The 25,393-nt window shown below is 43.2% G+C and overlaps 1 protein-coding gene across 1 annotated transcript in view; it reads left to right on the top strand.

The window, feature by feature from the left end:
* Nucleotides 1–25,393, top strand: part of LOC137421296 (interferon regulatory factor 8) — a 53,104-nt gene that overhangs the window by 7,291 nt on the left and 20,420 nt on the right. Inside the window, exons 4-8 of the mRNA XM_068107196.2 lie at nucleotides 2,933–3,000; nucleotides 9,804–9,930; nucleotides 10,229–10,288; nucleotides 12,434–12,820; nucleotides 20,320–20,432. Coding sequence (XP_067963297.1) covers nucleotides 2,933–3,000; nucleotides 9,804–9,930; nucleotides 10,229–10,288; nucleotides 12,434–12,820; nucleotides 20,320–20,432 — 755 coding nt within the window. The remainder of the gene's footprint in view (nucleotides 1–2,932; nucleotides 3,001–9,803; nucleotides 9,931–10,228; nucleotides 10,289–12,433; nucleotides 12,821–20,319; nucleotides 20,433–25,393) is intronic.

Genomic DNA, 25,393 nt, shown 5'->3' with positions numbered 1-25,393 from the left:
ACACTCCGGGTTTCCTCCCTTTCAGTTCAGTGTTAAACAGCATTAGCGACTGTTTCAAAAGGTAATCAAATGTGTTTGTGGTTTATAATATTGTTTTACTTCTGGTAATTGTTTTCCTCGACACGGCGTGATAAGCTATTTATACACATTAAAGGGACACAATCATGAAATTGTTTGAAGAGATATATTTTCGACTTTAGAGGGTGATATCCCTGACTCATTAGCACATAAAAAGAAAAATAATCCAGATAATCGTATTTTAAAATCGGACTATTTTCACTTCCGTTATGCAAATGAGCTACTTCCGTCTGTCCGGGTGCCGTCACGGGGGCACGGCTCATTGATTGACGTGTACGTCTGCCTTTTATCACAAGTTATTCTATCATTCAAGATACCGAAGTATTAAGCTTTTAACTGTTCGAGTCGTCAACAAATTTTGCCCACAGAACTCAGAAATCGTTTACTTTGCATCCCCGACCCACTAAAATATCGTCAACGTTGTGCTTTGTAGTTGAAAAACCTAGGAACAACCAAATTCAACATCAAAACGTATGTTCATTCAAAATATCGTGTTGTTTGCGAAGACCACTTCAAGCTGTCGGCATTCGTATTTGATCAACAGTCTCACCAACTTGGAAACAAGCCTCGGAAATTGTTGAAATACGACGCCGTACCGACACTTTCAGGGCAAGAGTTACGTGTTGATTTGAAGCCAGGCCCATGTGATCCAAGATCAGAGCAGCCAAGTGAATCTTACAGAAAAATATAATTCTAACAATTTACTTCTCTCTCAACAGATAGATCAATAGAAAGATAGATAAAGAAGGATAAGTTAGGAGTAAAAGAGAGATAACAGAGAGGAAAATGAACAAAAATAATATAAAAAGAAAGAATTATAATGAATAAAGAGAAATGTGAAAAAGTAGAAAGAAGTATGCAATGAACAAAGAACAAAGATGTCGGGAATAACCCGGATAGAGAAGTTTCAACAGTTACTCTCAAGGCTCAAACACAGCAACAGGTACAAGCTACCGTTGAGGTAAACAGCAGCACAAGTATGTTTAAATATACTATGTTCTATCCAAAAGCAAACTTGTAAGATAGACGCTAAAATTGTGGGGCTGGAAGGATAGCCCAGAGGTACACACACCCACCTTTGAGCCATCTAGCCTGGGTTTGAGAAGTACGCACACATCTCTGAGCCATCTAGCATTCTAGCCTGGGTTTGAGAGGTACGCACACTCACCTCTGAGCCATCTTGCATTCTAGCCTGGGTTTGAGAGGTACGCACACTCACCTCTGAGCCATCTAGCATTCTAGCCTGGGTTTGAGAGGTACGCACACTCATCTCTGAGCCATCTAGCCTGGGTTTGAGAGGTACGCACACTCACCTCTGAGCCATCTAGCCTGGGTTTGAGAGGTACGCACACTCACCTCTGAGCCATCTAGCCTGGGTTTGAGAGGTACGCACACTCACCTCTGAGCCATCTAGCCTAGGTTTGAATTCCGACCCAGACATAAACTGACTTCCTGATGTCTCACAGGCAGGGTGATCATTCATCAATGTATGTGCCGTCTCTCGGATGGACGTTAAACTGGGCATCATGTCTGCCAGTATTACTTGGATGCTAAATGCCTCTCGGTGTCCTTCGCGAAGAGTCGGAGAGTTATCGCCAGCACCATGGAACAAATTACAAATTCCTGCCCTGACCTACAGGAGGCATTGCATCAGCAGCACAGCCACACCCTCAACCAATGATGCTACTCACATCCATGTGCTCCATGTGAAGTAAGAAGAAGAAGAAGAAGAACTTTAATTATCACAGCAGAATACTCTGGAAAGTAAAATCAATAAATTGCATAAATGTTTCAGGGCTCCATCCGTTTTATTGTGTGATGACCCTCTTAGCTCCTGATGAAATTAGTCTTTTTTTTAAATCACCCCACTTAGAATCAAGTAGAAATACATGATGAATTGCACAGAATGAAAATATCAACTAAGTGTTCCAAGTCTGAGTGCTACCAGGACAGTTTTGTACCCTATTATTTAAGGCCCATCTCCCTCCGGTCTTTCAGTCCTAAAAACCGTCCCAAGCTCCTCCGGGCTCAATACACATTCTTCCAGTAACTCCCTCCTCGTTAATGTCCCAAAATCCAGGCTGACTGTACACCTCAACTCTTTTCTTCCTTGCTTCTCCTGTCTGTTGAACTGCTTTATCCCGAGTTTGTACTATCCCTATCTTTCCTCCAAGGCTTCAAGTTGGTGGTGCACCACCATCTTGTGTCATTTCCCTCCTTACCCCCAATCTTTATTACTCCCATGAACGCTGCCCACACTTTACCCTTCCATTTGCAGATTGCAGTGTTTCCTCCCATTCTCTCTCTCTTTTCCTGTTTGTAAATTTCCTTGATCGTTGTTGTTGTTGTTGTTGGTGGTGGTGTTGGTGTTGTTGTATAGCACTGGACAGTTCTCTCGAACAAGCCCGCCGCACGGAGACGGCCGATCGACCTCCCATGAACGACCCAGAGGTCCCCCGCATCCAGGATTGTGTACCCCGCCCTTATGGAGTCAGTGCCATGACAGAGTTAGGGTGAGAGAAGGAGAGAGAGGGAGACAAGAGGGAAAGGACCGGTCCATGGGGACTGATCGGCACTCTGATCGTGACCACGTTGCCTTGACGAATCTGGGCAGTAGGGAAGAATGGGGAAGATTTGGATCTTGTAAAGAAAGGATGTCTATTCAGTTTCTTGGCTAATTTAACCACCTTGCCTTGCATCTCGACACGATGTGCTGCCCCTTCCTCTTTGCCAGGGGTTTCTTATTTTCTCTCCCCAGTGAAAATAGCATGTATGTTTCTAAAAACACTGATTGATAGAAATGTAGTTTATACAAAACCACATGTCATGGAGCTTCGGTATCTGTGTGTTACAGATCGCATCGTGGGCAGTGCTGACTTATTCCATGAACTTCCTGATGATGGCGACTGCATGGTGTATGAGGTAAGAGGGTTTCTGCCTAGTTGAACAATTGTGTAAAGTGTCATTTACGGTCTGGTTCAGAAACTCTACATGTCTTCTTTTTTAAGAATTGAAATGACACAAGACTTTCCAGGCTTAGGTCAACTTCCCCTATTCAACATTTTGGAATTGTAACAGCTGTAACTCCCGGTCAACTTCCCCTATTCAACATCTAGGAATTGTAACAGCTGTAACTCCTGGTCAACTTCCCCTATTCAACATCTTGGAATTGTAACAGCTGTAACTCCCAGTCAACTTCCCCCTTTTTTTTTTTTTTTTTTTTTTTTTTAAAGAAAAAAAAAAAGGGGAAGTTGACCGGGAGTTACAGCTGTTACAATTCCAAGATGTTGAATAGGGGAAGTTGACCAGGAGTTGACCAGGAGCTATTCAACATCTTGGAATTGTAACAGCTGTAACTCCCGGTCAACTACCCCTATTCAACATCTTGGAATTGTAACAGCTGTAACTCCCGGTGAACTTCCCCTATTCAACATCTTGGAATTGTAACAGCTGTAACTCCCGGTCAACTTCCCCTATTCAACATCTGTAACTCCCAGTAACAGCTGGAATTGTAACAGCTGTAACTCCCTGTAACGGTGCTTATCTTGTTCTGTGCACTTAGCCTTGTCGACTCAGGGGAAGTTCTTTGAATAAATATTTAAATACTAGCCGAAACCCATGGAACATCCACGGAAGGGAGGATGTGGTGTATGGATAGAGTGTACCATTATGGATGGCATCGGGGATTTGCTTGTCCGAGTGAGAGTTAGGAAGAAACATGAGAATGAAGAGTGCGTATATGAACAACAATCGCCGACACCGGCACAAATGCATGCTCTGGATTGTCCACTCAGTGGACGGCTTGCTTTCGCCTTCGCCTGTCCAATCAGCGGACGGCTTGCTTTCGCCTTCGCCTGTCCAATCAGCGGACGGCTTGCTTCGCCTTCACCCAGCAGACGCCAATACGATGGCGTCGTAAGATGGCGTCATATCGTCAGTTAATCGGATGCTTTTGGGCCCCAACGTCGGCTAATTCAGATTTTTCGAGTATGGGTGTACGTGATAAACAAAGAGCGCAGTTCGTAGATCGTAAATCCATTAGTGCCGTGGGCATCGGGTCACTGGGTGCGGCGTAAAAGGGATAACAAAGTCGAGTCCTTGCGCTATTATTATATAGACTAGCCGAAACCCGTGGAACATCCACGGAAGGGAGGATGTGGTGTATGGATAGAGTGTACCATTATGGATGGCATCGGGGATTTGCTTGTCCGAGTAAGAGTTAGGAAGAAAGATGAGAATGAAGAGTGCGTATATGAACAACGATCGCCGACACCGGCACAAATGCAAGCTCTGGATTGTCCAATCAGCGGACGGCTTGCTTCGCCTTCGCCCAGCAGACGCCAATATGATGGCGTCGTAAGATGGCGTCGTATCGGCAGTTAATCGGATGCTTTTGGGCCCCAATGTCAGCTAATTCCGATTTTTCGAGTATGTCTGTACGTGATAAACAAAGAGCGCGGTTCGTAGATCGTAAATCCATTAGTGCCGTGGGCATCGGGTCACTGGGTGCGGCGTAAAAGGGATAACAAAGTCGAGTCTTTACGCTATTATTATATAGACTAGCCGAAACCCGTGGAACATCCACGGAAGGGAGGATGTGGTGTATGGATAGAGTGTACCATTATGGATGGCATAGGGGATTTGCTTGTCCGAGTAAGAGTTAGGAAGAAAGATGAGAATGAAGAGTGCGTATATGAACAACGATCGCCAACACCGGCACAAATGCATGCTCTGGATTGTCCACTCAGTGGACGGCTTGCTGTCGCCTTCGACTGTCCAATCAGATGAGACAGCTGGCTTAACGTCCTCTGATGCGACGTCACACCTGCGAGGTATCAGGAGGCGGGAACCGAATCCAAAACAGAAGCTAAAGTAAAGACCATCGGAGATCTCCTGCGGCAGCGTTTCTAACCGATGTGGTAAAGTACAGTACGTACAGTAAAGGACATTCTCATTGATCCGTTGATTAACTATAACTGACCTGCGCCGCCATGCTGTAGCTTGACATGTTAGCAGGTACTCTGACCTTTTTCACAACTTCAAATGGCGTTTCATAAAATCCTGCTGTGACTCGACATGCGCCGCACCATAATCATTGGCTCATAAAACCCTACACTGCTACAGAGGATTATACTACCACCGGAAGCCGGCACTTGGTTGTCCACAGAGGGAGGGAAGAAACACACCATGTGGAATGAAAAACAAAATGCTTTAAAATATTCAAGTAAGAAACATTTTTTTTCATTTAATATTCCGTAAGTATTTATTGTACGACTAACGATTGTCAAAATAAGAACCTGCTTTGGGCAATCGCACACTATACCGTCGAGGCCGCTTTTACAGAATAAGAAGGAAATAATAAAATTAATGCTTTCCTATTTACATCGTTGAGTCAATACGTCAAAAAATCATTTTTTAAACCTGTAATCACTGGTTGTAGGGAATGCAGATTTGACGATCAGCTGATTTATGTGTGTGTGTGGGTGTGTATTTTAGACTTGGACAATATAAGAAGGAAAATTGCTTTGCAATACATGCCCATTTGCAAGTTTCAGATCAATATCAGTAAGCAGTAAGCACGGCCCATTATTTAATGACACCACTCGACTGTCCAATCAGCGGACGGCTTGCATCGCCTTCGCCCAGCAGACGCCAATACGATGGCGTCGAAAGATGGCGTCGTATCGGCCGTTAATCGGATGCTTTTGGGCCCCAAAGTCGACTAATTCAGATTTTTCGAGTCTGGCTGAACGTGATAAACAAAGAGCGCGGTTCGTAGATCGTAAATCCATTTGTGCCATGGGCATCGGGTCACTGGGTGCGGCGTAAAAGGGATAACAAAGTCGAGTCCTTACAGTATTATTATATAGATTGTGCACCTTGTGACACCTGACCGTCCTGGAGACCTTGCATGAAAGAAGGACTAATTGTTCCGCATGAATATTGGATCATTTATGGAGGAGTTTGTGGAAGGTAAAATTGATGTCGCCATAATTGTCATCCGATCTAGGGAGTTGTCCCCCGTCACACCGCGGAGCGAAAGGGGGACTATGGTTTTCCCCTCCGTCCGTGTGTGCGTCCGTCCGTGCGTGCGGGCGTGCGTGCATATGTGCGTGCGTGCATGTGTAAGCGAAGGACCGAATTCTAATTTGGTGTGTGGGTGCAACCCACGTCAAAATCCAAGATGGCTGCCGCCATGTATGTCTGAACCTTGTGAGCGGAATATCTTGACAAATAAGCGAAGTACCAACTTCTAATCTGGTGTGTGGGTGTATCTAGGCATAAGGGAGAACGCTATTGAAAATTGGGTCGCCACGTCAAAATCCAACATGGCCGCCTTGCGTCTTCCACTTTGTCAACTCGCATCACTTCACCGACCGGGGACCTAGGCGTAACGCTTGTTGATTCACTTTTGGTGAAGATTCGAATCTGGTACAGGATCAGAGAATTTTTAAAGTGACTCTTCACCATTGAGTGACATATCGGCTAAAACCGATTATATAGCACGATATCTCAAAAGGTTACGGACGTATTCGGACGAAATTTGATGAAGGAGTTAGTTAGACGACACAAACAAAAACGATTTGATTTTGGTTGAGGTCCAAAAACAAATCCGACCTATCAGTTGGAAACAAAATGTAAACTGTCGATTCTGGTGGAGGTATACACTCTACCGAGTGCCGTTCTAGTACTATTTCTTTAATGGCCCCAATTATTCCCACCTCATTGTGGGTTTGATCAGGAATGTTTTTAGCCCACGTCTTTCTTGAACCAGCTGGCCATGCCAACATTGGACTCGCAGGAATGACACCCTGGGATCTTTGATGCCCACCACTCCGTGGCACGCGCCAAGCAGAAACTCAAACTGAAAGTAAAGAAGCGGTTGAGACTGGAAATGAATCCAGAGGAAATGCATTTTTATTTGCAGGGAACAGATAACACGTTTGAAAAGTTTCGACATTGGTAATTCTACAAGCTCTCATTGTTACTCGATACCTACCCCATGCGCAAAGCGGGTTCAGCAATTGGTTACTTCTGTCCAGGGTCGGATCGGGGGGAGGCGGGGGGGGTCCACTGGGTGCACGTGAACCTCCCCCAACCCCTCTCCCACCCCGACCCTTTTTTTTTTTACCTCTGCCAACTGGAATGGACAGAGGTTGTTTTCACTGCTGTCAGTTTGTTTGTGTGCAGGATATCTCAAAAGGTTATTGACGGATTTAGATAAAATCTGGTGGGCAGATTGTCCGGCTTGGGATCCTAGGATCCTGGGTTCGATTCCCGGTCGATCGCTGAATTAACACCTGGGGGGTTGACTCAGCCTGTCATCCTTCCGAGGTCGGCAAATTGAGTACCAGTTCACTGGTAATTCCCTGTGTGTCGCAAGGGGCGCCTAACAGGGTTGACGGCAGGAAGGGCATCCGGCCATAAAACATTGCTTCAAAAAGGGAATCATGGTGCCCAAAAAGGCCAACACCTGCTCTGGGGGAAAAGTGGCCTCTAAAGGTGGTTCCTGGTGGGCAGATTGAGTGTGTGACAAGGAAAAAATGATTCGATTTTGATGAAGATCCGAATACGGATCCAGATATGACAATTTTTGAAGTGATTCTTCACCATGGCGAGCGATTGGTCTAAAAGCGATATATAGAATAATATTTCAATAAGTTGTGGACGGATTCGGACGAAACTTAGTTGACATGTTGGGTTTGCGACAAGGGCAAATCAATTCGATTTTGGTGAAGATCTGGATCTTTTTTTCTGGATCCGCCCCTGCTGACTGTCTCCGGACATCATTCTATGATCGAGGGACTACTTCATTTCAATTGAATATTATATTTTGATTATAATTGCAACACGAACATGAATCCAAATAAGAATTTGCAGTTTAGCAGTACTTTGGCTCTAAATTTGGCAAATTGCATGGAATCTTGTCGCGAGCGTGCATGCGCACAGAGTAAGACAATTGTGTTACTCTGTCTGCCTATCTGCCATTCAAGCAAATTTTAAAATCATTCCAAACAGGAAATTTACTAAAGAAAGATAAAAGACACAAGTACAAAGAATGAATGCCACGTGTTAAATAAGGTGGTGTAAAGACGCTGGTTAGGTTGTTTTACATTGTCTCAAAACGTTGTGGACGTTTGGTGAAGGTGAAGGTGGATGGAGGGTAAAGGCATAGAGGTGAAGGTGGATAAAGACTTTAGACCTAGGATCCCAAGCCGGCACCCTAACTGCTAAGCCAACACCAGGCTGATCGGTCAGGTACGTATGATAATTATGGCATCATAGGTCACGTGGTACAAGTGCCATCTTGTTTAAATTAATTTGCAACCGCTGGTCCGATTGACACGAAATCTTCACCATAGTATACGTCTACTCGTGTAGAATTTGTACTGATAATTATGACATCATAGGTCATGTGGTATGGGCGCCATCTTGGAGAAAACCAACAAACTTTTGACCTATATTTCCAAAAGCGCTCCATGGAGAAAATTGAAACGTGGCTCATTATAAAGATCTCTGCATGGAGAACAAGTGTTGTTAACAATGGCATCATTGGTGCCTTCATTATGACATCATAATTCAACGAATACAACGCTAAGTCTGATCAGTTTGAAATTTATCGAGCATGATCTACCAAAAGATTACATTGGATAATGTAAATGTATGGCTCATCAGTCACGTGATCTGGCAGCCATATTGGATCAAAGGAAAAAAAAACCTAATAAGTGGAAGTGTTGGCTCGCACCAAGTCGACTGCACTGGGTAAGTATTCTATAAGTACCATCTAGATTTTCTTTTTTCAATACAAGGTTTAAAGCTCATAATGAAGATGCCACTCACACACACACGTGGACATGCTGACGAGGCAAACGCTTAACGCAGCCACATAGCTTGGGGGAAGTGCCGGCACTCCCCGGGATACCATGGCGACGAACAATGGCGGCGCCTTTCTCAGTGGGGCATTTCCTCAGGAAAATTTCCTCCTCCCCATAGATAAAAATAAAATAACCACCTTTAGAGGCCATTTTTCCCCGCAAAGCAGGGGTTGGCCTTTTTCGGGAACCATGGTTGTTGTTGTTTTTTTGGTCCCCTTTTTGAAGCAATGTTTTACGGCCGGATGCCCTTCCTGACGCCAACCCTTTTTGCCGCCTTTAACGACAAACAGGGAATTACCAGTGAACTGGTACTCAATTAGCCGACCTCGGAAGGATGACAGGCTGAGTCAACCCCCCTGGCGTTAATTCAGCGATCGACCGAGATTCGAACCCAGGATCCTAGGATCCTAAGCCGGCACCCTAGCCGCTAGCCCAACACCAGGGTCTCCCCATAGATGCCAGCCGATATTACTTGGACAATATAGTACGACATTTTACACCATTGCGACCAATCAAATGTTCTGCTCTCAGTGTTGCAGAATATTGCGATTTAGACAAAATTGTAACGAGTTTGAGGATGTAAGAGTTTGAGGTTTGAGGATGTAGGAGTTAAAGTGTTTGAGGAGGTAAGAGTGAGTATAGGGTTTGAGGATGTAGGAGTAAGGAAAGGGATTAGGAGGGACTATGTGGAACATATAAAGGTGGAGGTGACTGCATGGTCTAGTGGTAATAAATATATATATATGGTTCCGAACAATTTCCTATGAGATTTGTTCGGTGAATGTTCGGTGAAACAACATTGTTTGGAACACTTTTGTTTAGTAGTCACAATTGTTTGTCTGCGCGCAGAATGTGCCAGCGTCGATAGAGGAAAGTCTCTCACACGTGAGTGGAGGAAATGGAAAGGAAGAAGAAACTCAAATGTCTGTGTTTGTGCAAACAGACAAGGATCTGCAGATGAGTAACAGCATTTCAGGTGTGTATAAATACCTGGGGGAGTTCATACTGCCCAGATGATTCAGTAATCCTAAATATCAGGGAATGTCGGTCCAATATAAGAATACATTTTTTTCTGTTTTGTTTAATAAAGGGATATGCAAAAAACTGATATTTTTAATGACTGACAATTGAGTGACTGATGCATGATTGTAGTTGTGAGCTCAGTCGATTAATGGTTAAGGATAGAGTGGGAAAGAAGGCTTACTCTTTAAATGTCTCTACAGGAATATAGGATGCACTTATTTTGTATCATTTTCCTTCTCTTTTTAACGCAGGTTATCCAAATTGTGATTTATTCACCGTGTGGTTGCAACAGCAACTTGGCTTACAAACCAGTAAGTTTACCTTCACCTCATTCCTGTGACTGTAAGTGACCATTAATCATTATTGGGGACGTTGACTTTTCTGAAATCCAAATTAACTTATTTGAATGATGCAAACGTGTTCCTTTTTCCTTGAGCAGTGGTTCCCTCTTTCTCCCCCATGAGATTCATCTGATATGTGGCAAAAAAAGGTTTGCGGATCAGGCAACCTGTCGTCCCTCAGAGTTGATGTTAGTCGGACCGTCCTATGTGAAAGCACTAGCTTGTCATTGATAAATATTGATCAGGGCATTTCAAAAGTGTCGAATCATAGGAAGCATTTTTAATTAATTTAAATTCTTTTTTGAGACGATACTATTTAGGTGGATAGGATGCCGTGGACCCATAGAATGGACCCAGCATAGTCCATATTTAACAGCACTTGACTTTTTTCTTTGGGGACAACTGAAATCAGTGGTTTATACAACTAGACCGCATGCTATTGAAGATCTAAATAATGAAATCAGAAATGAATGTGATAAAATTGATGCGTCGCTGCTTAGAAACTTCCAAATGAACTTGCATACACCAGTTGGGAAATGTGTATGCAAATCAGTGGGTCACAATGTGAGCAGATCTACCATATAAAACACAATGTTAGGTTGTGTGTTTGTACCGATGTCTGTCCCCCTTCACAGGGCATGTTTTAAAGGCCAATCTTATAACACGAATGAATGTGTGTTCACTATGGTCTATTTTTTCAGGATAAAACAAACTCGAAAAACATTTTCCATAGAAGAGTAATTATGTCTCTTCCATTGGAATTGTAGACAGTGGCTTGCAAACCGAGCCTCAAGGGTGGTGTACAGAAGCGTTTTTTTAAAATAACAATAAATACAAGATGCTGGGAGATGAAATTCACTGCATGTGATGTACAAAGATGTACAAAGAGTTAAAACGAGTGTTCGTTTACATTTGTATGATGTCTAATAAATAAAGAAGATATAGGCACACCTGACATACTTGGCCGAGGCTTCAGATTCTGACATGCTCATGAGGCTGTACCCTTGAATAAACTTTTTCAACCCATCATTTTTGACGGGCTTTATACTAGTATTATAATAAAATTGTAAAATAAATATCCCTGTGATTACAGACTTTTGGAACATCCTGTATTATGAAATTAACAAGATGGATAGTTTAACAATGGCGTAGCCGGGCTTGTTTCATACTTTCGTTGAAGAGGATAGTATGATCTGGGTTTCATTTAACTTCAGGCATGGACAGCCAGTTCGTGAATGACTTGGGTAAAAAAAATGGTAAATTGCAAACGATGAACCAATAAATTCCACATTCCTGTGCCACCTTCAGTGGAACATCAGACATTGACAGCACGTTCTCTATATTTACAGTCCAAACAGCATCATTTATCATTCCAATCACAAATTAATACTATAATACTGATATATCAAAATATAATGTTAAATCACGATTGTATTGAGATGTCAAACCAGCGAACAGTCATCATCTGTTCATTACCGGATTCGGGAGCAAGTTCCATGTCGATTACATTTCAAAATTACATTTTTATTGAGGAATTTCTGTAACCTCCTACCTACCTTACGACACCCGCGGAGACTCCTAAATGTTCCACAGAAGGTTATTAAATTTACTTTTCGTAAAATATGCAACTGTAATGGTTACGAAACGCTGTCCCCCTGTCATGTGACCAGATACTCCGCTCTGATTGGTGGACATTTGTGGGGACATACGGGCAGACAAACATTGTTCTAGATGGCATTGGCGTACGGGCTATGCCATAAAAATAATAGAAAACAAGCCTTTATATGGACTAGAGTTGGTTTGCTTTGTTGGTTAAAGGAAAATGATTTTTCTCAGCCAAATGTTGATGGAGGTTTGCTAACCGTGGTGGAAAGGAAGTCAAAGCGACATTTTAGGCATGAGCCCTTCTTCAAAGTAAGAGAGAGGGACCTGAAGAAGGGCTCACACTTGAAACTTCCTTGTCCTCAAAGTAATTGTCCTTTGTGTCAAATTCCAAGTTCCTTGCATGTTTATATTGTCTCATCACAGCTTCGGCGGTTTGGCGGCAGCACCAGTATCGCTCACGGAGAATGACTTTTACGGATTGTTATCCTCAATAATGATCTCTTTTGTCAGGTTTCTTTGATGTGGACATTACCTTTTACTACCGGGGACAGCTGGCAAAAAGGACACGTGTACAGCACCCTGCTGGTTGTCGGATAGGACACGGCAACCCTGCCATACACGATCCACAAGTGTTTGGGCCACAGGAGCTGCAGCAAGTCGTCTTCCCTCCCATAGAAGAGATTGCGAGCAAGCCACAACGCGTCGCTACCGAGCAGCTCTTAGGGCACCTGGAACGTGGATTATTGTTGCTCGCAAGGTCGGATGGGCTTTACGGACAAAGACTTTGCCGTGGCCGCCTGTTTTGGTCCGGGCCTTGTGCCCCACATCTTGACCGGCCGAACAAGATGGAGCGTGATACTGAAGTGCGCTTATTTGACTACTGCAAGTTTACAGAAGGTATGGTTACAGACAACATTCACTTACTCACATGTTCCGTGACAAGACAGCTTTTTCCCGTTGACCAGTAATTATTTGAAAAGATACAACAATGGCCGTCCAACCATCTCGTCTTCAATTAATGGTGATCAATGGTGTCGCACCCTTTGCAAAAGCAAAAAAAAAATGGCATTATTATATTTGCACATTGACTTCACGGAGGTCTGAGAACTGAATAATAATATGCGAGCATTTTGCGCTGAAACAATTAATATGGAGCAATGTATGGACAGTTTGTACTGACCTTTGAACTGTATAATTGGTCAAACAGTGAATAAAAACTTGAAATATAGCAGGGTCTGCCCAGATTGGTGTTACATTTGAGCACAGACTTGGTAGGGGACCAAATTATATAGACTGGGTCTCCTATTGTTATTTAACTCATTATTATTATTCTTTACGCCAAATTTTGTGGAAGCTGTAGCGTTGGCACTGTTGCTCTGGTCAAGTTAAAACTTTCCAGGAATGTTGGGGCCAATGGGAGTTGATGCCATCTTTTTCCCGTATTTTGATTTTGCAATCACCACGGCAACCAGCTTGGATTTAAGCTAAAACTTAAAATATTCTCTTCTCTCAAACCACAAATGCTATCAATTTGATTCTTATCGTCGACTCCCCATGGTGAAAAAAAGTTGTTCAAGATGTCATTGGTGAAACTACGTTGAGGTAAAAGAACAAAATTTCTCCAATTATCACAAAATATTTTTTGTGGCGTCTACGCATTTGTGGCATCTAGCCTGGTGTTGGCTTAGCGGTTGGGGTGCCGGCTTGGGATCCGAGGATCCTGGGTTCAAATCCTGGTCGATCGCTGAATTAACGCCAGGGGGGTTGACTCAGCCTGTCATCCTTCCGAGGTCGGCAAATTGAGCACCAGTTCACTCGTAGTTCCCTGTGTGTCACAAGAGGCGACTAACAGGGTTGGCGGCAGGAAGGGCATCCGGCCATAAAACATTGCTTCAAAAAGGGGACCATGGTGCCCGAAAAAGGTCAACACCTGCTCTGCGGGGAAAAATGGCCTCCAGAGGTGGTTCTTCTATGCATAAATAAGAACTTGACTTGGAATTTTTTTTTTGATTGGTCACATGTTTTGGCAATGAAAAACAAAACAAAATGAAAATTGATGATGTCATAGATCACGTAATAAGGCGGCCATATTGGATTTATGAAAACCTTTGAAACATATATCTCCTTCATTTTTCGGTCGATTGATTTGAAACTTTGCTTAATCGTGTCCGGGCCGCCGGTGTCAATAATGTTATCGCGCACCTGTCCAATCAGAATGGGATGTCTTGCTCCCCGTGGTATCACTGCTCGCAGTTTAATTTCTTTTTATAGTCATCTTAGGGCCACCGCACACTATACGAAGCAAGGCAACAAGATTGTCAGTGACAGCTTAGTCTGTCGGTGACACCTTTTGATAATCGTGTAATGAGTCGCGGGCAATGACCGCCATCAACTAGTTTTTCACGGGCATCGGTGACAAAAGTAAAAGTTGAACCTGTTCAACTGTTCAACTTTTACGATGAGTTATCGGCGACAATCGTGCATCACCATGTATTGTGCATATATATATATATATATATGTATATATATGTGTGTGTGTGTGTGTGTGTGTGTGTGTGTGTGTGTGTGTGTGTGTGTGTGTGTGTGTGTGTGTGTGTGTGTGTATATATATATATACACATATATATACATATATATATCTGGCACAATGTAACTTCAGCTTTTAGTATCTTCTAGTCGGAACGTCAAGAACAGATTCATATCTTCTGCTGCATTTCTACCCCATGCACGTGAAGCGAAAAGCGGTGTGAAGCTATTGGTTCACTTCGTCTGTCTGTCTACAGATGTCAATCTATGATCGCGAACAACTTGGTTTCAATTGAATGTTATATCCTGAACACGAATCGGAACATTATTCGGAAAACAAACTTTTAGTTTCGCAATGCTCTACTTTGGCTCTGAATTTGGCAAATTGTATGGAATCTTGTCCTGATCGCGCATGCGCACAGAGGGGTGTGGTATTGTTTTACTCTGTCTGGAATTCAAACAAAATTGAAAATCATTCCGAACAGGAAACTTACTGTTTTTAAGGACATCATAAGGGACACAAACAACAGGCACAAATAACTAATTTAACATGTTAGATAAGGTGGTGTAAAAGACGCTGCATCAATGGCTGTAAACTTCGGAAAAAAAATTATACAACCATTAAAACCTTTATTTTATTTCAATTATATACTTGAACATTGTAGAGCACAAATAGCCTTCTTGGCACTTTCGTGAATCTTCCGTTTAGGAGTAGGCCTACTAGAACAAAATCTTTATGCTGCTTAATGCCTTGAGGGCAGAGTATTTGTGAGATTCAGCATTCAGACAAACATGGCGGCGCCTAGTGCTGTTTGTTTAGTCCAAAACGCAAAGCAACAGTTGAAAATATCCTTCCCATGTCCTTTTTCTCAAGTCTGTAAGTTGTTCTATGAATGCTCCAGTTTTTAATAAACGTAGCTTTTGTGAACTTTGAAGGCTAAAAAGGTATTGTAAAAGTTAAATACAGTAGTGTAAATCTGCGCTTTGTTTCCCTATTTAACAAATTTTCAGAAACAATAACAGTGCCATTCTACAGACTTGGCATTTAATATGGAATATATATTTTTTCTTGACTTGGGTTTACTTTCTTAACTCAGTATATCAATCTGGTGAGTTTCTTTTACACTTTGGTGATTTATTTGTTAAAAGAACCATGTCACTGATTGTCTGTCGCAGCAAGAAGTCAACAACAGGATTATATCACAGATGGCATGGAAAATGTACAGGCAGGTGCATTTGATGATTGGCTTCACAGTCGGGTATACAAGGGTTGTTGCGTTCTGTATTAGTGGAAAACAACTGCTGCACATCTCCAAAAGTTATTGCCGCTTCCTCTGGAGATGGTCCGTCAACTCGACAATGCTGTTTGTCATGAAGTGGTGGCTTTACGAAATTACGGCATGAAACAGTGTGCTATTGCTCGGCAGTATGGCATCACTCAAGGTCAGGTGTCAAAGATCCTGAAAGGAAATGCTCAGAGGGGTGTCCCTACTCCAATACCGAGGCCAGGACGTCCCCGCAGAACCACAAGGAGGGATGATCGCCAGCTGCACCGGTTAGTCTGCAATGGCCGTACCAAGTCAGCTAATCGGCTTAGGGCTGAGTGGCAGCAACTGACAAATGTGCCTGTATCCAGAAGGCTAGTCAACCAACGACTGGTTCAAGCAGGCTATCGTGCCAGGCGTCCCCCGAGAAAGCCACGCCTGACCAGACAACACCGCCAGCGCCGATTGCAGTGGGCCAGAGCACCGTCAATGGCAGCCAGGACACTGGAATCATGTGATCTTCAGTGACAAGTCTAGATTTCTGGTCTATCGTCAATATGGCCGCGTCCAAGTGCGCAGACAAGTGCATGAAGCCTACAACAAAGATTGTATAGTGCCAAGAGCAAGCTGGAGGTGGTGGGGTTACCGTTTGGGCTGCTTTTCATGCAAGGGGCAAAACTGACCTGGTTGTCCTGAATGGAAACCTGAACCAGTTCAATTACAGGGCCATTCTGGAAGAAACATTGCTTCCATTTGCTCGTGCAGCCTTTCGAGGGAACTTTGTCTTCCAAGATGACAATGCACGGCCTCATCGTGCTCCCATGATCCAACACTTTCTTGCTGACCGTGGTGTAGAGCATATGGAGTGGCCTGCCATGTCCCCGGATATGAATCCGATAGAGAACTTGTGGGCAGAAATAACACGTCAAATCGACCACTTGGACCAGCAGCCGACCTCTGTGCGTGAATTGCAACAGGCTGTCACTGCATGGCAAGCGATTCCTGTCCAATCCTTGGCAAATCTCGTGAACAGCATGCCTCGACGTGTACGTGCTCTCCTGAATGCTCGTGGGGGTTACACGAAGTACTGAACTGTAATTTTACTGTCCATAATCCCAGTCGTAATTTAACTTTTGTTTTTGTTCAAAATTTTTTTGGCGAATGTGCAAAATAAAGAAATACTTCTGGAAAACGTACAGAAGTTTAACACAGTACTGTCCATGAATTGAGTTCGATATCAGTTGACATCACTTTCAAGGATCAATTTATTTGCTTCGAAATGTCAAATGTGGTTTTTGTTTCTTTTAAAGGTCACATTAACAAAATCTATAATAATTTCAACATAATTCCAATGAACTTTTGGTTCTAAGGCATCTTGAAAAGTAAGTTCACCCCCACAAAAAAATATTCCATATTAAATGCCAAGTCTGTAGATAGATTATGTTATAAAAACCTTGAATGACAATTTAAAACTTTTAATGCAAAAGTCTCTGACATATACCTGCTCGGTGTGTATGTGTGTGTTTCTTCTTCATTCGTACACAGCAAAAGGTTGTGGGGTAGCATCATTGGCTGTGTTACTGTTGCAATGCCCTCTGCTGGTTATGGCTGGAATTTGTAATTTGTCCATTGGGCCGGCGAGAACTCGCCTACTCTTCACGAATGACACCATGGGGTCTTCAACATCCACAGACAAATTATGGCAGATGGGATGGCAGTTTAACATCCATCCTAGGGACGGCACGCACATTGATGAATCACCTGTGAAACACTGGGATGATGGTTTATAGATATGTTGGGATTCAAACCCAGGTTAAACAGCTTAGTGGTGAGTGCGCGTACCTCAAGGTCTTGGCCATCCTGGAAGCCATGTGTGTGGTTCGAGTCGGTGCTAGTTTAAATTTCAGTACTGCATTATCTCTGGCCAAAATAACACAAACTTTTCAAACAATAGTTCAATTGACAATTGCGTAGTTTGCGACAGACTCCAACAAAACAAGATTGGACAAGATCCGTCGTAGACAATTCTGTTTTCTCATGTCAGCCCTAAGGCTCGAAGAGGAAATTACAGAAGACCAGGAAATGAGGTTCACATCAGTGGAATGAATGAATGAATGAATGAATGAATGATCGTTTTAAGGCCATTTTCCCCGCTAGAGCGGGGGTTAGCCTTGCGGGCCCCATGACAATCATGGTTCCCTGTTTGAGGCAATGTTTTTTATGGCCGGATGCCCTTCCTGACGCCAATCCTTGGTCACGCTCTTACGATGCGCAGGGATACGGTGTACCTATTCTAAATCGGGGTACACACCGTGATCATTCATCCCAGCAAGCTGGTACTCAATTTGCCGACCTCGGAAGGATGACAGGCTGAGTCAACCACCCTGGTGTTAATTCAGCGATCGACCGGAATTCGAACCCTGGATCGTCGGATCCCAAGCCGGCACCCTAACCGCTAAGCCAACACCAGGCTTTCTCATGTCAGCCCTAAGGCTCGAGGAGGAAATTACAGAAGACCAGGAAATGAGGTTTACATCAGTGGACTTTGCATTAATTAGAACGACATTAGTATGGTGGGTAACTGATCAACACAATATGAACCTGGGATCCCAGCATCGTGATTATAACCAGTTATTGTTATCCAGCTTTTGCCTGCCCTATGTGCAAATGCCATAAGCAGTACTACTTATTAGCAAATGTACAAACCCTGCAAGTATGTCGTTTTTCATTATTATAACACATATAGACTGATTTATTGATAACACATATAGACATTATTATAACCCAACCCTGGTGTTGGGCTAGCGGCTAGGGTGCCGGCTTAGAATCCTAGGATCCTGGGTTCGCAATCCCGGTCGATCGCTGAATTAACGCCAGGGGGGTTGACTCAGCCTGTCATCCTTCCGAGGTCGGCTAATTGAGTACCAGTTCATTGGTAATTCCCTGTTTGTCGTTAAAGGCGGCAAATAGGGTTGGCGTCAGGAAGGGCATCCGGCCGTAAAACATTGCTTCAAAAAGGGAACCAAAAAACAACAACAACCACGGTTCCCGAAAAAGGCCAACCCCCGCTTTGCGCTGAAAAATGGCCTCTAAAGGTGGTTATTTTTATTTTTTTATATATAGACTAGACGGACTTCTGAGAAATGTGAATGTTACGTGCATTTTTGGGTAAAAGTTGGGAACCTCACTTTTTAACATAATTCAGGTGTGCTGAATTCGATGAATCCGGTTCCCAAGCCGAATTTTGAGTTTTTGAATTTTGAGTTTTTAATTTCCCAATTCCCACATGCACAATGTGAACATCTTTGGATGATGTCAGGTACATCAAAGAAACGGCGTTATACACCAATTGATGCTGTTTTAAACAATCTACCAAGACGTTTGTCCACAGCACTGCTACCATTTCACGCATTAACTGGGTGTGACACCACCTCCTATTTTGCAAATCACACCAAACGAACATCATGGAAAGTCTTCAAAGAGCAAAATAAACTGCTGAAGAACTTGGGCATTGGTGAACTCACAGAGGACACAATCAAATCTGCAGAAGCGTTCGTCTGCAGAATATATAATGTACACAGAACAATCTCTGTTGATTCAGCACGACATATGTTGTTCTCCAAGACTGGTAAACCAGAAGCAATGTCACCGACAAGTGATGCTCTTCATTTCCATTTGATGCGAGTACACTATCAAGCCATGGTATGGAGAAATGCTCATTGTGCCATACCTGACCTTCCTGCACCTGTGGAAATGGGATGAAAACGTGGTGATTCAGGACTAGAGCCTATTCTGATGTCACTGAGTCCAATCCCAGAAAGTTGCCTCGAGATGATGTGTTGTGCGTGCTGGAAGCAATGCAAGACTCGACGCTGCAAATGTCGCTATTCAGAGTTGAGGTGCACATCAATGTGTGCCTGTCAGAAACAGAGTGATGATCAGACCCTTTGTATGAATTTGATGTAGTTTGGCAAAACAACATATGTGACATTCCTGCATGTTTGTGCTTCATGGTCATGTATACTTAATTTTGGAATAAATGGTTGTATGAAACATTGTCTTATTAAAACCATTTCCCATTTTATAGTGTCCAATTCCAATATCAGTTTGAATGTCTCTTTCAATATGTCGCCAACCATAATATAGACTAGATGGATTTATGAAAAAAGGCCATGTATAAGCTTCTAGGTGCATTTTGGGGTAAAAGTTGTAAAGTTAAAGTAAAAGAGCTGCATGTATATACATGATATATAAATGCTTGTTCAAATAAATTGTCCAAAGATGGCAATTTAGCGGCCATTTTGTTTATGCTAATTAGAAGGTCAAAAACTCAAAACTAGGCTTGGGAACCGGATTAATCGAATTCAGCATACACTATTTATGTTAAAAAGTGAGGTTCCCAACTTTTACCCAAAAATGCACCTTGAAGCTTATACATGGCCTTTTCCCATAAATTTGTGTCGTCTAATATTCATGACTTATGTGCTTCATCATTAAAAGCTACAATCAGAACCTTATTTGGGCCTAACACTAGTATTGTAGAACTGTTGCTTATTGATCCTAATGATTGCTGACATCGGTCGTGGAACTGTATCCTGTTCACAGAGCTAACGTCCTTTATATATGGAGATGGCTCTCCACCAGAGATCGGCACTGTCATCTGCTTTGGAGAGGAATATCCTGATACACGGGACCAAAAGAAGCTCATCACAATTTGTGTAAGCACGTTTTCAGAGTCACGTGGTACCTAAATAGAGGTATTCATATATATATATATATATACACACATATCTATTCCCCTAATCCGGAGGTATTCTCGAGACATTCGTGCTTACCTGCAAATGTTCGGGGGTACGATGATGGTCAGCACTGGTAAAGGTATTTGATGATGATGTCCTGGTAAAGGGGTTGAATTCAGGGTGCTCGGAATGTTTCTCATTGTGGAGTTCAAAATAATGTCAAGGCGTTTAGTGTAGTATGGCTTCTCCCAGTCCAGACAGGTGCATAGTACTCTGCAGTGGGATACGCCAGAGCAAGGAGAGCAGTATGTACGGGCACCCCAGCTCATGGCTGCAAGTTTGCGGATGATAGACCCCCTGATTTTAGTTTTCTCACACACCTTTTTCAGATGTTTTCTGTATGTCAGGCTGTGATCCAAAGTGACTCCAATATATTTGGGATGCTTTTCATCGCGGACTGGCTTGCCACAGAAGGAGATGATTAGATTTGCATCGGCAAGGCGATTGCTCAGGTAGAAGACAGCGACAGTGGCATTCAATGTGTTGGGATGGAGGCTCCAATTTGTGATTCCTACAAAACCTTGAGGTAATTGGTGAGAACTCTGCTCATGTCATCAATTGCATGCAATTTGTGTAGACAAGGTCGTCAGCGTAGGTGAACTTCTATGAGGAAGTCACAGGTAGGTTACTTGTGTATATGTTGAACAGTTTGGGGACCACCACTGATCCTTTGGGGGAGACAATCATTCAGAGTTCTTGGTGCACTGGTCATATCCACAAGTAAGAATCTTAAACATCAGTTGCTGAGCATTGATGCTAGTACTCACATTGTTACAAAACAGGGAAAGAGCTTTGCTGTCTTGAGATGGACCCCATGCCTCCAAATGGTGTCATAGGCCACTAGTATATCTATTCTTGAGAGAATGTCAGTATCCAGCCTCAATATACACCAGAGGCAAGATGCAGGTTAGGGGATGCTCAAACAGCTTGTATGAAGTGCAAAGCAAAGATATGTGTGAGTAGTTTGAGGGGGCATCTTCCGGTTTCCTTGGCTTTGGAATGGTGATAACCTTGGCCTCGCTCCACATCGAGGGGATGATGCCAGATTGGTGGATGAACATAAAGTACGCAATCCAAGCTCTACCCCTAGGCCCGAGGTCCCTAGCATCTTAGTAGGCAGCTTTTCCAGACTTTGTCGAGTTGAGGGCCATGTCTATTTCATGAAGGGTAATATGGAGATGCCAGGTAGGAAGTGAAAGGTAGTGTAGACAGGGTAGCAGAAAGTTCCCTCCGCGCATTGGTCCTTGTGTGCTTGGACATGACACCTTTGGAATTCTGAAGATTACATGCCACTTGAGCATTTACAGTGATTTGGGGGCAACGAGGGTCGATGTTGAAATGGACTAGCATCACCTGGGTGATGAAGAAGATTCCAAGCTTTACTGCTGCAATGAGTAAAATCTATATTTTCCCCGGTTTCTCTCCAACTTCGACGACATTCTGAGTCTGAGTCCAAGATAAGAGAAGTTGAATGTTTGTGGCAGGATTGCCAGTTTTCTCATACTTCTTCAAAAGGACATGGATGATCACAGGATAATATTGGTTATGAGGGAAGTGGGGGAGTATATCAGACATTGGGATTGGGGTAGGTTGACACAAACTCCCCTCAAGCCCCCGACCCAAGGTCTGTACCATATTTGCCGACACGGTACAGTAATTAAATATATGACTTGTAACAAGAGTTGTTAGCCTGGCGTTGGCTTAGCGGTTAGGGTGCCGGCTTGGAATCCGAGGATCCTGGGTTCGAATCCCGGTCGATCGCTGAATTAACGCCAGGGGGGTTGACTCAGCCTGTCATCCTTCCGAGATCGGCAAATTGAATACCATCTTGCTGGGATGAATGATCACGGTGTGTACCCCGATTTAGAATAGGTACACCGTATCCCTGCACATCGTAAGAGCCGATTAAGGGTTGGCGTCAGGAAGGGCATCCGGCCATAAAAGCATTGCCTCAAACAGGGAACCATGAATGTCATGGGGCCCGCAAGGCTAACCCCCGCTCTATCGGGGAAAATGGCCTTAAAACGATCATTCATTCATTCATTATTCAACAAGAGTAAAAATCAAAGGGAGGCGCAAAGCGCGGCTCCCTTTATATAAGGGATCGTTTCTCTGGATGCAGCTTTAACATGGGGACTGAAAATACGTTTCTCGGCTTCTACTGGACGAAATCGGCTGCAATTTTCAGAAGTAAATGCTTTGTACGTTGAGGTAATATGTTCCAAATTTCAGCAACGTGCGTTTATGCATTCTAGAGTTTTATTTATGAAACCCTCAAAATCACGTTGCTGTCTGTCCGTCCGTCCATCCATCCGTCCGACCACCCAAAATGTGTTGGCACTCATTTCTCAAGGGCTATTCATTGAAACTAGCTGAAACTTGGAATATGCATCGGCCAATAGGTCGAGTTAACGGCTTTCAAAACAAATTCCACCTAAGTGCTATAGTTTTTGCTTTAAAATTCATTATATATATTTATATATGTAATATATATATATATACAGTCATACCCCGTTTTACGCCATTTCGACCGACGTCAAATCCGACTTTACGCCACTCTTCTAGAGTAAATTTCAGTTCAACGAACGTCATTATGTGCGACTTTACGTCACTCCTACGGACGTGAAAAAAAAAATTCCTTAAAAATATATTTAAAATAAATAAAATAATACATAAATTAACAATAAAAGAAGCTAAAAAAACAATTTAAAATACAATAAAAAGCACATTTTAAAAATATTAAAATGTATGTACAGTATACTGTACGTACGCGCAGCTGCTGGTTCTCATTCAAAACAGAGGCGACGTACAGTATTCCTTTACTGTGTCTGTGTTAGCCATGGGTCCTAAGAAGGATAATGCTAGTGTTTCCAAGCGTAATGTGGTTACGATGGAAAATAAGTTAAATCTGATTAAAAGGTATGAAAAAGGTGAAAAAGTGTCGGTGATAGCGCATAGACCTTATCGCGAATCGGAACCGCAATGCGTCATGGGATCGGAAAGGGGCAATAGCAAGTGTACAGCCAATATAAGTCAAGACCTACTCTCAAGTGCCTTGTTGGTATTACACCTAGCGGAACAATTTCATACATTTCCAAACCTACAGGAGGAAACACGTCGGATAAAAAAATTGTAAAGATGACGAACATTGTAGACAAGTTCCAGCCCGGCGATATTTGTATGGCCGATCGAGGTTTCAACATTCAGGAACTGTTCTTGCATAAGCAGGTTGTTTCCCTTCTCCAATGGGAACCCCCCTTTCCCTCAAATATTTCATTAAATCGCTGGATTTTAATGCCAAAAAACGCTGAATTTCTTTCACATTAGCCATCTTCCTTTCCGTAAACACAGCATCGATCGTAGACAGACGCTTCCTCTTCTGGGTTCGTGTTTACCTTTGCCCCCTTTTCGATCCAATCATGCTTTGCGGTGGAGCGCCCTCTGTTGATATTTACCGATTTGCGATAAGGTCTATGCCTTAGGGCTGCCACGGTCGACGGTATCGACCATCATTCATGATAGGGAACGTATTCTCGCATACATCACTGAAAAAGCGCCGCCGGCTAAGACTGCTAAAATGTGTGTTTGTGTTCAGAAGAGACGCCACGTTTAAGGTGAATAACAGTCTTATTAATTTTATTTATTATTCTTTACAAATTCATTTATTTATCTGTTTTTAGTGTTCTTTAAGGTTTAGCGATAGTTATATACTTTCGCGAGTTATTTACTCTAGTTTTACGGTGTTTGTCTTCATTTTAAGGCATTTTTAAGGCTTTTTTTTTTTTTTTTTTGTATACAAGATCGAGGCTCGTGAAAGAGCTAAGAGGCATTACGCCCTGTTTACGTCAAAAACCGAGTTACGTCACGGCTTATGGAACCAATTAATGACGTAGGCCGGGGTATTACTGTATATATACACACATATATATATTGTTGCGGATATGAGGATTGTGTTTTTTTATTGTGTTATATTGTATAGTAAATTGTTGTGAAATATTGCTTTATTCTGGACCCTCCTTACTCCAGTTATGTATAAAGGTCAAAGGGCGTCCCATAATTAGGTCATAAACAATCACGTCAGCCAATCATAGATTTCCCTCTGGTTGATAGTTATATCTTTATTATGTGTATTAGGGTAAGGCCTTGTCATTCCATTAAGATGACACTCCATTGCACCAAGTGAAATAGAGTAGATTCCTTTCACATTCCCCTTTCATCATTGCCAAGCCTCAATTGCCAATTACATCCCCTCCAAGCCTCCATTGCCAACTGCACGGGGCACAGGTTTGTTACAGCGGTGGGTTGCTGATTTCACCCCAATAGCCGCCATTAAGCATGTGCTCAGCTCGGGGTCAGAGGGCCTGTGCCCACCAATCAGGGCCGAGGCGAGCTGACCGATGGGCGTGTCCTAAAGGCCGGCGGCTTGATCGCCGGAGGCGCTATAAAAGCGCGCGCGCAAGGGACTGCCGAAGGATCTCCAGGGAAGCACAAAGCCTGCTATTCGTCGCCTTGCTCGCCAACGTTGGACCAAAAAAAGGAGTTAACAGCAAGAAGCCTGGAGGAGTTGGACAGGGAGACGTGCGTGTTGTTGAGTTGAGTGGTTGGACCAGACGAGTCAGACGAGTCCTGGAGAAAGCACGCGACGTCCACGCAGCAACACAGCAGCTTCAAAAACAGCAGCTTCAGTAACCGCAGCTTGGGGCCTTGACGGCAGTTTTGAGCGGGGCCACGAAGGAACGGCGGCTGCCAAACGCGCCGATCGTGCTGCAGCATCCTTGGACCGTCCTTTCCCTCCAGCCATCCACCTCCTGCCTTTCCATCCTTCTTGTGTACGTGAGTTTGTTTTGTTTGTTCTGTCCTTGGGTTAATTAAGACTGTAA

This window comes from Myxine glutinosa, unplaced genomic scaffold (genome assembly GCF_964187855.1).
Source record: "Myxine glutinosa unplaced genomic scaffold, kmMyxGlut1.1 SCAFFOLD_2167, whole genome shotgun sequence".
NCBI classification, from domain to species: Eukaryota; Metazoa; Chordata; class Myxini; order Myxiniformes; family Myxinidae; genus Myxine; species Myxine glutinosa.
This window is presented reverse-complemented; position numbering and strand designations above follow the sequence as displayed.